The sequence below is a fragment of the Schistocerca serialis genome, chromosome 2 (genome assembly GCF_023864345.2).
Source record: "Schistocerca serialis cubense isolate TAMUIC-IGC-003099 chromosome 2, iqSchSeri2.2, whole genome shotgun sequence".
Classification (NCBI taxonomy): domain Eukaryota; kingdom Metazoa; phylum Arthropoda; class Insecta; order Orthoptera; family Acrididae; genus Schistocerca; species Schistocerca serialis.
Genome location: NC_064639.1, coordinates 695,155,405 through 695,169,553, shown reverse-complemented (window position 1 = coordinate 695,169,553; position 14,149 = coordinate 695,155,405). Strand labels below are relative to the sequence as shown.

At 45.5% G+C, this 14,149-nt stretch overlaps 1 protein-coding gene across 1 annotated transcript in view; it reads right to left on the bottom strand.

Moving 5' to 3' along the window:
• LOC126456339 (sialin-like) overlaps positions 1 to 13,940 on the bottom strand; it is a 136,775-nt gene extending 122,835 nt beyond the window's left edge. The window contains exon 1 of the mRNA XM_050092092.1: positions 13,821 to 13,940. Coding sequence (XP_049948049.1) covers positions 13,821 to 13,827 — 7 coding nt within the window. The 5' untranslated portion in view covers positions 13,828 to 13,940. The remainder of the gene's footprint in view (positions 1 to 13,820) is intronic.
• Between the last annotated feature and the right edge of the window lie 209 nt (positions 13,941 to 14,149).

The following is a 14,149-nucleotide window of genomic DNA, read 5'->3' as shown; positions in this document are numbered from 1 at the left end:
ATTTTGAATGCCGGTCATAAATCTGCTTGTGCAGAGGCGGCTTCTTGATGAATCGACGACGGAATGCACTTGCACTTGAACAATGAATTGACCTAGCTGAAATACCAACATAGAAAATGATTTCTCCTATGGTACAGTCTCCATGTTGCTGCAGATAGTCAACAGCACAGCGTTGTCAAAACTTTGATACTTCGCCTGTCGTGTAAGATGCACTGTGCAGTGGCTTGCAGAATATGTCTATTTAGATATAGATATAGAATATAAGACTGTAGTGAAATACAGGGATACCTGCAGAGGATCGACGATAAGCACACGCGCTGGGAGTTCACCCTTAGAGCAAATTAACTTAGCGTATTGCGCATAAACGGGAAAAAGAGATCCTTTTTCATTCGATTACACTGCTGATCTCGGAAAAGCAGATTCCAGGGCGACATTAATTAGAAGAGTCTTAAGGAAATGCAAGTTGTCTATGAAAGAAGTGGCTTTTCATGGAGAAAACTGTAAGAATTTAGAATGAAAAACTGAAACTATCCGAAGTATCGCCACTCGTGCTAGGGAGAAGAAACAAAGGTTTTGCAATAATCTGCCTAGCACTTGGGGATCATTTTGTCACGTTTGCTGAAAGCAGGAGAGATGCAGCAGTGCATACACAAGATGGGAAAAGCGTATGGTGTAACAAAGAACGCCTACAACAAAAATTGCTTACCGAAAAGACTTAAAGCATTAGAACACAGTCGTAAAACCAGAGTGCTTGTATTCTAGTGAATGTCTACCATTGATTTTAAATTATTATCAGCATTAGAGAGAAGAATTATACGGAAAAAGTCAGATCTTCAGAAAAATGCAGCATCTTGAATATTAAGAAGTAACGATGAAATTTATCAGAACATAAAGAACGTACCAGATGGGACGTGGTGGCTCTCTGGGAATGGACCCTTGTCCACTGTTTTGATCTTTGATCGTAGGTTGCGACTCGAGTGCGAGGTGGCGCTATGGTGGGAACAAAAAGGGTCACTGGAGAGAGGTGAGGACGGAACGAGCTTAGTGGTCGTGGATCAGGCCAGCGTCAGCAGTTCTTGCGGCGTGTTGTGGACAAGCCGAAGAGCCCAGGCGCTTGGGGGTCGGTGACGGTTGTTGCTGTCTGAACCTGGTTCATTTATTTACCAGTTGGAGAAATTGTGCTGTCAATCGTGGGCCCTGGAAATGTTTTAAGCCTTTAAGGTGATTTTACTATGCTTACGTTGTTTTATTTGAGCATGTTTTCTGGCGTCTATATCTGCAGGTGTGTTTACCCTGAAGTTGTTTTAAGTGAAATTTGCTGTTTGCTCCTGAACTCTGAATTCATAATTTATTGCTCGGATCGGTATTTCAAGTTTTCCGTAACAGAATATGATAGTTTCACTGACACTGTTCCCTTGAGAACCTGTGAACATTGAAGGTATTTGTTATTTTGTCCTCTATCGGTTCTGGCGTTTGGTCTGTTCCAGGCAGCACTGTGTATTGCATAGCAGAGGTCGTATTCGACAGCCTTGTTATTCCGCCAGATATTTTCTGGAGAGTTTTGAGTGTTGCCTCTCCACCGGATAAGGAATGACTGCAAGAAAGATTTATAACTGGATATTTGATGAATTAGTTTTATGACAATTTAGATATGGTTTTAACTGAACATTTTAAGGTATATATTTTTTATACACTTAATTTGGCTGCCGCTCCACATGTGTTCTTAATTTATATTTTGTTCACTCGGTTGAAATTGTGTCGCCGCACAGGGGTTCCTTGCGGTGTTTTGAGCTTAGTTCTGTTAATTTGATTTGGTGTGCACGCAGTTGTGGAATTCGTAATTTAATAGTTACTGATGCGTGTTCTATATTTACGCTAAACTCGACTGGTTGTGGGCCTTTTACTGCTGTGCGCGGGCGTTAGTGTTCGAGCCTGTTTGGGGCTTGTGATAATTATTTCGCACGCCCGTAGACTATCGGTACACAGTTTGTCCCTCCGGCGGCCGACGAGCGGTTGTGCTTAGCGAGGCATTAACTTTGTCTACCGTTGTGAGCGATGGTGTTATCGGAGCCGACTCCTTGCGCGGAATTCGTATACCATATAAGTTGTATTCGTCTCGTACTTCTCCCCAAAGTGTTTGACACAATTCTGGAGTGTTTGCTGTAATAGCTTGTGCCCTCCAAGCAGTCATTAACAGGGTTTTAATTCTGCATATGACTTTCTCTTCGGGTTGTATATTGAGACTGGTAATTTTTTACTGCTTTTGTATTTTTACATTTGTAAAAGAAAAAATGTTCATATGTAAACTCTTTCCTGAAAATGTTGGTGAGCATAAAGAATTCACCTGCGGTATTCACTAAGAATATGATGGTCTCTTTTCCCCGCTAATAGCAATTATCACGTATTGTTAAAATTATTTTAATAAAAAGTAGTTGTGATCCCCTAATTTTCCTGGAGAGAGGTCTCGCCCTTTATTTAAGTAATCTTGATCTTTCTGCGGGTAAATTATTATGAGTACGTAACTTCAGAAGTTTTCCTTGCGTATTTCTTCTTCTAATAATTTTCGGGTGTGCAGCCAGATGCCGTCGACATTGCCACGCTGTTTCGGCCCAGAGACGTCTGGCCATCTTCAGGTGAAAAGACAACTACTGAATAGCCCAGTTGTATTCGCGGTATTTTTGCCGAATCTTGCGCATGCGAAATGTGGTGGCGTCCTGGCGTCTTTTCGGCGTATGCGCGGGACAGCCGAGCTGTGTGTGCTGCCCTCGGTAGTAGAACCGAGAGATGATCTCATCATTGAGTACCGAAAGACCCCGTCGATTTCACTGTGACTCCCCCTCAATTCCGCTGTGACTGGATAATTTTAACTGTCCAGTCACAACTGAATCGACGAGGTTGTTCGATACTCAATGATCACATCATTTCTCAGTTCCACCACCGAGGACAGCACACATAAGTCGGCTGTCCCGCGCATAACACCACCTGACGTAGCTGCCGAAAGACACCAACACATTTCGCATGCACGAGATTCGGTATAAATACCGTGAATGCTACTGGTAGTTTTCTGTTTTCCACTCATCTGAAAATGGCCGGACGTCTTTGGGCCGAAATGTCACAGAATGTCGACGGGATCCGGTGGCACGCTCGAAAGTTATTAGAAGATAATAGTATGGTTGCCGCTCTTTGAGGCTTGTTAGCTACTGTAAATAAATTTTGGGAATTCATTATTCGTTCGATCCTTCGTTAATTGTAAAAGTTGTTGTTAATTGTTTCATGTCATATGAAGTGTTGCTTATTGATCTCTTGCCCACAAAGGGGTTGTTGTTAAAGTAATTCTGAAACTTTTTATGAATAAATCATTTCGTGTGCAACAAATGGTGAATGACAATCCAAAACCCTGGGGTCCAGACCTTCCATTAAAATCCTTTTTGGCGATTTTGGGGCGCACCATTACACCACAAACAATACAGAAGAGGAGGTTACTATTTTTGGGCGTATATGCAGAATGGATGACAATAGACACTCCAAGAAAAGCTTCAAATATTTTAGAGAAGAGAAATTAACAGCATCCTGGATTTCTTATGTTAGGAGAGACTTGGAAAACAATAGCATAAGAGGAGAAGAAGTAGTGGACAGAGAGATTTTTATGGAAAAATATTTAAAACTGGAAGGATTCCAAGATAGGAGGGAAAAGAAAAGTGGCACTAAATGGCCAGAAGACAGAGCAGAAAAAGAAACAGTGAAACAATGAAGGAATACTGGAAGAAAAGGAAAGAAAACCGAGGGATTAAGAATTCAAGAAGATTTAAAAGAACTGGCTTTGAAACAGTCGTTAGGTCTATTCTTGACTTTTGCTCATCAGTCTGGAACCGTTACCAGTTTATATTAACATAACCAATGGAGAAGTTCCAATGAAGAGCGGCGTGTTTCGTGACGGATACGTTCAAAAACCACGAGAGCCTTAAGGATATACCCAACAAATCCTAGAGGCAGTCGCTACAAGAGAGGCGTTGTACATTAGACAGGTTTACCATTAAAATTCCAAGAGTGTATGTGACTAAATGTCGGGTGATGTATTACTCCCTCCCACACACGACTCGAAAGAAGACAACAACGAGAAGATGAGAAATGAAAGCTCGTTCGCAAATATAACATGGGTGAGGGGAAAATGATACTGTTATTGTGGTGTCACCGCCAGACACCACACTTGCTAGGTGGTAGCTTAAATCGGCCGCGGTCCATTTAGTACATGTTGGACCCGCGTGTCGCCACTGTGTGATCGCAGGCCGAGCGCCACCACAAGGCAGGTCTCGAGATACGGAATAGCACTCGCCCCAGTTGTACGACGACTTTGCTAGCGACTACACTGACGAAGCCTTTCTCTCATTTGCCGAGAGACAGTTAGAATAGCCTTCAGCTAAGTCCATGGCTACGACCTAGCAAGGCGCCATTAGCCTTACATAGTTTGATAGTTATCGTATGAAATGTCTCATCCAGAACGTTGTAAACCAAAGGACTATATAAAAGTTAAGTATTCCCAAAGCAACGTACTTTTCTTGCTACCATTCACTACTTATCCTGTTCCAGAATTCACGCCCGTCTGCATTAGATAGCGTGCATTTCGGCCTCCTCTATCTGCAAGGTGTTGGCACATTTGCCAACACATCATTGGCGATGAGGCAACGGAACGGGTCTTGTTCTTTCTAATTGCTTACATTTACTGGTGTCATGGCTTCGCCACAATCTCCCGATGTACTGTCCGAATTTTATCGCTTGCAAAATCAGCAGATGCAGGCGTTATTGGATGTCCTTGGACAGCTCGTCCAGGGTCAACGTGCCATTCAAACCGATGCGGCAGCCGCCGCTTCTCCGCTACCGCAGCCACAACATGCAGTTGCACCGCCGTTTCGCAATTTTGATGCACAGCAAGAGACCTGGACGGAATGGTCACGCCAGTTTGGATTTCATCTCGCCGCCTACAGAATTCAAGGTAACGAGCGGCAGCCTCATTTATTGGCTTGTGTAGGGGTGCAAACGTACCGTGTGATAGTGAAATTGTTTCCCCGACGCGACGTAGCAACTCTGTCCTACGAAGAAATTTTGTCGGCATTGGACGCCTATTTCAAAGAAACAGTTAATGTAGTTGCAAAAAAGTATACTTTCTTTCGTACAAAACGTACGGCCAGTCAAACTAATAGGGAGTGGGTTGCAACTTTGCAAGGCCTTACTAGGGATTGTGCGTTTGAATGTGACTGTGGCCTTCCTTATTCAGATACTATGGTACGTGATGCAATTGCACAGAACGTTTCTGATGTTCGCATACGGGAGCAAATTTTGAAACTAGTTAATCCCTCCCTTCAAAAAGTGATAGACATATTGGATAGACAAGACACGCTTGACTTTGCTCAGGAATCATTTGCCACTTCGCCAGCTGTGTGTAACATTAACCGGCCAGCAGGGCGCGCTGCGCGGCCCGGTCAACTGCCCTCGCGCACGTCTGCGCAGCTGCCGCCACGCTCTACACCAGGTGTGCCGCGCCAGCACACAACTGCAGTGAAATCATGCCCGCGGTGTGCTACTAGACATTCGCGTGAAAATTGCCCGTCACGCCAAGCTATTTGCTTTTTCTGTAATAAAAAAGGACATGTTCAAAGTGTTTGCCAGAAAAAGCTCAGATCAGACACTCACAACCATTCCAGGCCCTTTTGCTTCGCGCCGGAATCGAACCAAGAATACTCAGGCTCGTGGACCTTCCCCCATGGACATTCATGTAGTTAATTCCGCTTCGTCCAGTGACACTGTCTCTAACAGTGACTGTGTTCGTCCCACAAAAACTGTGCGTCGACGTCGCCGGAAATCACGTCAATTAGCAAGTGATTCTGTACCAGTGTCTGTTCAAATTGCACAAGACAATCGCTCTTGTCGTCAGCAGGACAATAAACTTTTTGTAGATTTGGACTTTAATGGCAAGGTCATACCATTCCAGCTCGATACCGGAGCTGCAGTTTCATTGCTCAATCACGACACGTACAAACAACTGGGCAAACCTCCGTTGCGTTCCGCAAATGTTAAGCTAACTACATATTCAGGACAGAAAATTCATGTGTTAGGACAGTGCAGTCTTCTTGCAACATACAAGGGACAAACAAAACTTGTGTCATTTTACGTTCTTCGTTCGTCTACTGCAGTGAACTTGTTTGGTTTGGATTTATTTCAGTTGTTTAACATGTCTATTGTAAATCAGGTCCTATCAGTGAATCAGACTGTGCCTTCAGACAGTGTTTCTCGGCTATGTGAAGAATTTGCAGACAATTTTGCACCGGGCCTTGGTTGCGCTACGAACTATGAAGCACATTTGGAACTGAAAGTCAACGCGCAACCGCAATTTTTCAGAGCGCGCACTGTTCCCCACGCATTGTGTGATGAGGTCGCAAGAACATTAAACGATTTCGAATCACAAGGTGTGAGTGAATGTGCGCAATGCCTCTTCCATTTCAGCTCCGCTTCATCGCTTACGCCGTACAGGTGTTCCGTTCGTCTGGACGACGGAATGCGACCGCGCTTTCTCGTGTTTGGTGTTACTAAGTTACATGATTTCTTGTATGGTTGTCACTTTACCATCATCACAGACCACAAACCTTTGACGTCGCTTTTTCATCCGAACAAGCCTGTACCTCCACGTACAGCGCAGAAATTCATTCGCTGGTCTATTTTCCTCTCGCAGTACCGCTAGGATATCTTGTATCGGTCCACTGCTAAGCACGGAAACGCCGATGCGTGTCCCGTTTGCCTGTTGCTGAGGATAAAGCATTCGATTCTTCCGAACTTGCTTGCATGTTCATTGATTCGGAAACCGGTGAAGTGGTCGAATCGTTTCCGATTGATTTTCGTCGTGTAGCTACAGCCACAGCTGCTGACCCTGTCCTTGCTACCGTTTTGCGTTTTGTTGCTACGCAATGGCCTTTGTCAAAGTCTCGGATCGAGGATCCGTTGGTTCGCCGATTTTTTGCTCATAAGGAGAGACTTTTTGTTCGACGTGGTGTTTTGTTGTTGCGTTCTGATAATGATCCGTCTAGAGTCGTGGTCCCACGTTCGTTACAGTCCTCTGTTTTACGGCTTCTTCACCAAGGTCATTGGGGTATAGTGCGAACGAAGCAACTTGCTCGTCAGCACTGTACTTGGTTCGGAATCGATGCTGCGATTACGCATATGTGTTCTTCATGCATGGCGTGTGCCGAACAACAATCCGCACCGCCGCAGAAAGTCTTTGCATGGCCAAAAGCCACTTCCCCTTGGCAACGCTTGCACATCGATTTTGCTGGTCCATTCTGGAATGCTCGATGGTTGGTTCTGGTAGATGCCTTCAGTAATTTTCCTTTTGTTGTCCGGATGTCTTCCACGACGTCCTCTGCCACCATCCAAGCGTTGTCTGCTATCTTTTGCATTGAAGGTCTTCCGCAGACTATAGTTTCTGACAATGGCCCACATTTCATGTCCGCGGAATTTCAGTCATTCTGCAAGGCCAATGGTATTCAACATCTGACATCCGCGCCGTTTTCGCCTCAGTCAAACGGTGCCGCTGAACGATTGGTCCGGACTTTCAAGTCACAGATGTTGAAGTTGAAAGAATCGCATACTCGGGAGGACGCGTTGTTGCTCTTTTTGTCTTCGTATCACTCTCAGCCCCGATATGGTCGCTCGCCGGCTGAGTTGCTCCACGGTCGTCCTCTTCGAACCTTAATGTCTTTGCTGCATCCGCCGCATCAGGTTCCTGTGCAGCGGCAGACTTCTGCTTTTGCTCCAGGCGACGTTGTATTTTATCGCAACTATCGAGGTTCACGGCGTTGGCTCGCAGGGCGCATTCTTCGCTGCCTCGGCCGCGCGATGTATTTGGTTTTGGGGGCCTCTGGTGAGGTGCGTCGGCATCTCAATCAGCTGCGCCTCTGTCGTCGCACGGGTTCTGCCGCTCCCCGTCTGCTTTCAGCGACGGTGCCGTCCGGTCAGCGCCCTGGGGACCCATCTACTGGCTCGCCTCATCCCCAGGTGTTACCGACGATGCCTTCCATTTTGCCCCATGGCGACGCGCCGCCGCAGCCGCCGCCGCCGCCGCCTGTTCTCCCGCCGGCGCCGCCCGCATTCGACGCTTCGCTGCAGCCGCCAAGCGCCTCCCCGGGTCACGCGCCGCCGATCGCTTCCCGGGACCAGCTGTCCTCCGCCATGGAACTCTTGCCCGCTCCGGACCACATGGCGTCTTCGCGCGTCAGATACCCCGAAGCAATGGAGGTCGACCCTTCGGCCCCTCCTGTCTCTTTACGGGCGCATACACCGCATGTTCACGTGCACCCTGGACTATGTTTTCAGGCGTTTCCTAGCTCCCCTCGGACCGAATGGCCGGGTGCGAGTGGCACAGCCTCGCCTGGTGCTAGGCTCCCCACCTCATCGCATACGTCAACATGGGGTCCTCCCCACGGCGGTCGGAAGCCTTATAACACGACCGTTCGCCGATTTGCGGGGGAGGAATGTGGTGTCACCGCCAGACACCACACTTGCTAGGTGGTAGCTTAAATCGGCCGCAGTCCATTTAGTACATGTCGGACCCGCGTGTCGCCACTGTGTGATCGCAGACCGAGCGCCACCACAAGGCAGGTCTCGAGACACGGAATAGCAGTCGCCCCAGTTGTACGACGACTTTGCTAGCGACTACACTGACGAAGCCTTTCTCTCATTTGCCGAGAGACAGTTAGAATAGCCTTCAGCTAAGTCCATGGCTACGACCTAGCAAGGCGCCATTAGCTTTACATAGTTTGATAGTTATCGTATGAAATGTCTCATCCAGAACGTTGTAAACCAAAGGACTATATAAAAGTTAAGTATTCCCAAAGCAACGTACTTTTCTTGCTTCCATTCACTACTTATCCTGTTCCAGAATTCACGCCCGTCTGCGTTAGATAGCGTGCATTTCGGCCTCCTCTATCTGCAAGGTGTTGGCACGTTTGCCAACACATCAGTTATCATAGGTGATCTCTGCAACAGACAGAAAGGTGACTTACAGAGTAGATGTAGATGTAGTTCACTACTTGTGAACAGGCTGTAGTATCGTCGTTCATTGTTTCCAGTATGCTTAATTCAGAAAATTAATAGTGTCTCAAAATTCTAATTGTTCTTAACTTTGTTCCACTACATACTCTTGCTTAATAAGCACGTTTGGTACGCAATACAGCAGAGGCATGGATTCGAAAAATACTTGGTAGGCTCCGAGAAGTATGTGGCACAGATGACTTTGCGCAGGTCACGTAATTTCAGTGAATTACGGGCCTCTGATTTGTGGGCGAGAAGCTGGAGCCTGAAAGTGTTCCAGATGTGTCTCATCAGGTTAATTTCAGGGGAATTTGGTGGCAACACATCAACACGAGTTCACTACCGTGCTTCTCAAACTACTGTCTGTTGGTAAACTCATGAGCGAGCAATGCTCTTGCTGATGGAAGTGGCCTTTCCTTATTCTCGCCTTGTGACATGGACGGTTATCTTGCCGGATGGTGCCACCGCCGTCTGGGAAGGTATCAGACGTGAAGGGATGCAGGTGGTCCCTAATAATGTTCATACTGTTCAGGGCTGTCATGGGGCCGCCGATTACCACCACAGGTCCCATGGAACGCTAGATTAACATCCTCCATAATATGTTCTGTGACGAAGTGTGGACGTCCAACATCTTGTCACCTACTCATGGTTTCACTGTTGTTCAGCAACTTTTCTTGTAGCTCATGACAATATCACTCGAACAGCCGACCAGTTTCGTAGTTTTCTGGATGCCAAGCACAGGGCCATAACAATCTTCCCTCTCTCAAAGTTTCTTATGCCAGTGGATTTCCCCATTTGTGGCTTGTTTCGGTGGCAGAATGATTACTCTGGCTCCTGTCGATTTCGTCCCATTTTGAAGCATATGTTGAGCTCTGTCTGCCTGGAAGTCCTGAACCTAGCCAAAAATCTAGTCCGCTAGTTGGTAACATATTTTTTCCTAGCTGAAAGAGCAGAACTGTATTGACTGTCCTGCGGAAGTCAAGGAACATTGTGTTAACTTGGGTTTGCAAGCTCCTCATTGATTTACATATTGGTGGTTTTTGGTCCCCAAAAAACTTCGTAATGCAGGAGCATTAAATATTTTCCATAATTCGACAACATATTGACGTCATCGGCATAGTTCTGTGATTGCATCTATTGCATGACCCTTCTTGAAAAAATGGTAACGACTTGCATTTCTCCCAATGTCTTGGTAGCGTTGGCTGCTGCAGCTACCTATGGTGAACTGCTGCTAGAAGGAGAACAAATTGTTTCACTTGATCTTTGTGTAATCGCACAGATATCCTATCAGATCAGGGCGGCCAAGAATTCGGCTCGCTATCCAAGTCCTGACACGAGTGCCATAGTGCTTGACCTCAATGCACATATCCCTTACTGCCACCGCACGCCCTCGGAGCGCCAGGAGGGGGAAAAAGGGGAAACAGTGAACACGCCACATTTAAATGGCAGTGCAGTTGCACTGCGTGCGACTTGGTTTTATATTTCACATTTATTAACAGTATATATCACAAACAAAACAAATTTTCATTGTTATTTGATTATTTTTGACACTCTGAAGCAATAAGATAATTTTTATATGATACAAATAGTCAACATATGGTCAGATGCAGACAATTTCACTCATTTGCGCACTCACTTAATCATGAATTATTTAGTTTCATAATCGACAAATTGTCTGTAGCAGACATATGTTGATAGAAATATTGTAGCACTTTTGCAACCTCATTTTGGAGACGTGGAAACTCGGCTTGAGGAAAGCACAGATTTCACGGATAATGATTTGTCTTTAAAACGGAAATGTACTTAGCAGGTCAGTCAGCACATGCACAGGAGTGCTTTTAACTGGAACGGCAAACAGTCTCGAAAACAAATGTAATAAAACAATAAACTGGTAGCCAAGATCGCAGGAATTCTTTTTATTCCATGATTACCTGTTTCGGCGAAACTAGAGCCGCCATCATCGGATCTTAGGACACATACAGGTTACAACGTCAAGGCAAACAATGGTGATATTAATAGTTACCTATAACACGCAGGCCTTACAAAATTATCGTAAGTAGCACATAGGCGCCCAAAAGAGATGACATTATAAACGTTAAGTGTCTCGAGCATCACATCCAAGCGCTTGTATGTGATGGAGACAACGCAATGGGATCCTATGTATATTGGTAAAAAGAGCTTATGCAATCTCAGAACCAGATAGTTTGATACAAGAACTGGATCACCTAAAAGCTGTGTTCAAGCAGAATAGTTATACCGAAAATCAGATCCGTCGTGCTCTGCAGATTGGACCATTGCAGTAACCAACAGAAGATACAAGCAATTTGGTGGCAGTCCTACCTTTCACGGGAAGCGTACCTTCAAAAATAGGAAGAATTTTAAAGATATTTGTTATCAAAAGTATATTCCGTTCGCCAGCTAAAACTAGAGCTCTGCTGGGCTCAGTGAAGGATGATTTGGGTTTGAGGAAGCCCAATGTCTACAAAATTCTCTGGCATTGCAGAAAGCCTATATTACATAAACGATTTGTGCGGTCCAGGATCGATACCTGGAGCAAAATCGCCACACACGTTTATTTCAGCCAGAAAAATCTACAGTTGGCGAACATTGTCTTACTGAAGGACATAAAGTGTTGTACGATGAGACAAGCGGTTGGCCCTGAGTCGCATTATTGGGACTATGTACTGAAAGAGGCTATTGAAATCCGACTACCTGACAAAATATTATAAACAAAGATAAGGAGTATCCTTTAAGTAAGAGTTGGAACCCTGTTTCGTTTGACATTAAAAAAACAACGGTCTCTGTTTCGGTCATCAAAAACTGTCAATAGTGTTTGATTTCGATTTATTGTTTGACCGAGTTTTCACCGCCGATGCGCGGTTGTGCCTTGCTCTAGAAGGCTGTTACCTTCACGCACGCGCCGTGGGCCTACAGGTCGTGCATAACGGAGCCGCGGCGGTGTGTTTGATTTCAGTTCCGGCGAGTTACTACGGCGGCTTACTCACCTGAAGATGTCGACCAGCTGGACCGCCGAAATATTGTGTCAAATGAGGTTATCTTCCGGCTGAAGACCCAACATTAATGTCATCAGTTACTACGCCGGGAAAGTTTACGAAGCTACGCTGTTACGTTGTTCCAACTATTCTAAATCATACAACCCAGAGCGATAAGACGTATCAGTCCACGCTTTTGTGGTGGCAGTGTGCGGATGCGCCAGTTGTGTGTATATTCAGGTGCCAACCTAGCGAACGCCGACAGTTTGAAACAGTTGTATTAAGTGTCGAATGCCATTGAGGATAGTGCATGTGTTTGTATGAAGTTTTACTTCAGAATGGTCCATATCATCGTCGACTGATGCACATCTGTCTACTCCCGAAAAATCCTGTAGTAGAATTAGGTCTTCCTTATTGTAAGTCCCATATAATTCGCATCCGCCTCCGTAGCCGACGTCGCTAGCATACGTCTGCGCCATGGCACTCGACGCGGACGTAAGCCTCTTCGAATCCATATGGCGGAAAATTGTCACTGCCAGCGTAGAGCCGGTGAGGGACGGAGAGGTGTTTATGTGAAGTTCCTGATCACCAGTCTTACCGCCAATGTTCTGGATTAAACTCCAAACATCTCCGTAATGTCTCATAAAGTGAAGTGGTTTGACGTTATTGACGTGATCCGCCCGTCGGATATGTACGTTAAGCTCAGCGGTCCTTTAGTGCTGTTTAGTGCCGGCCGGTGTGGCCGAGCGGTTCTAGGCGCTTCAGGCTGGAACCGCGCGACCGCTATGGTCGCAGGTTCGAATCCTGCCTCGGGCATGGATGTGTGTGATGTCCTTAGGTTAGTTAGGTTTAAGTAGTTCTAAGTTCTAGGGGACTGATGACCTCAGATGTTAAGTCCCATAGTGCTCAGAGCCATTTGAACCATTTGAAGTGCTGTTTAGGCTATGTGCACCCGTGTTCTATCATCTCCCTTCCCTTCATCCATAATAAGGCAAACCCAATGTCACACTCTACCAGGACGCAACAGAGTCATGTACATGACCCATTGCAGGATTTCTGCATCACTTCTCTACGATCATTCCCTGAGTGTTGGACTATTTTGACTTCGAATTTATACAGTACGCGCTGCAAATCCGACAATTCTGTCCTGCACTTCCGTTACTTCCGCCGCTGTCCGTTAAAACCCCCAAGGGGATATCTATATAGTATGGATAACGGTAATGAGTGTTTTTGATCTGTAGTGTTATGTATTTGTTATTTTGGATAAGTATACAAAGAAAGGGAAGAAGAGGAGGAGGAAACTCGATGCCACAAGTAAACTACTCCTCTCGTATAGCATCTAGAGCATCCAATCTTAATGTCTACACCCGACGGACAGATCACTCATCATTTCACCTGCAAACTTCGCCAGTTTCAAGATTCTCCACAACTAATGGTTTTCGATTTTTTAAGTACCCTGTTGAGGAAGGTAAGTAGATGGGCACAAAGAGCATTGATGTGTATCGCTGAAAAGTTTTGACGAGAAATATAACACATCTGGCTGTTATCTATCCGAAGACGTTATTATCGCTCCAGCAGTAATTCACAGCACTGTATTAAATTATTGAAGGTTGTTATTGGAAAATAATGAAAGGATAATAGTGTACTGAATATTCTGTAATTCTAAAAGCTGACAGCATCCATCATGATCACTATTTACAGCATGCGCTTCTACTTAACTAGTAACCTATTTTGTTAGGTTGTACTCACGCTTCATAGCTGCCACAGCGCACCGCACGCCACTTTCCCGTCTTAAGACTGCCTGACAACCCGTCGGCTATCTTATCGCTTAATAAGGCTGTGTTGTCAAGGTGGCTCTAAGCCGCTAATACGCTCAACAAGGCGACAATAGCTTAGACTATAGCGGATTTTTGTAGAGAAACAGTAACGCCACGTAGCTATCACAAATGGATCGCATAGAAATGTAAGAGGTTCCTTTAACCACTTGGATTCTATGAACGGTAGAATCCAGATTTTTTGCCAGCTCTTTTAATGGTGTCCCCGACCTTTTTTCAGTGACACAACTTAGAGAGGACACA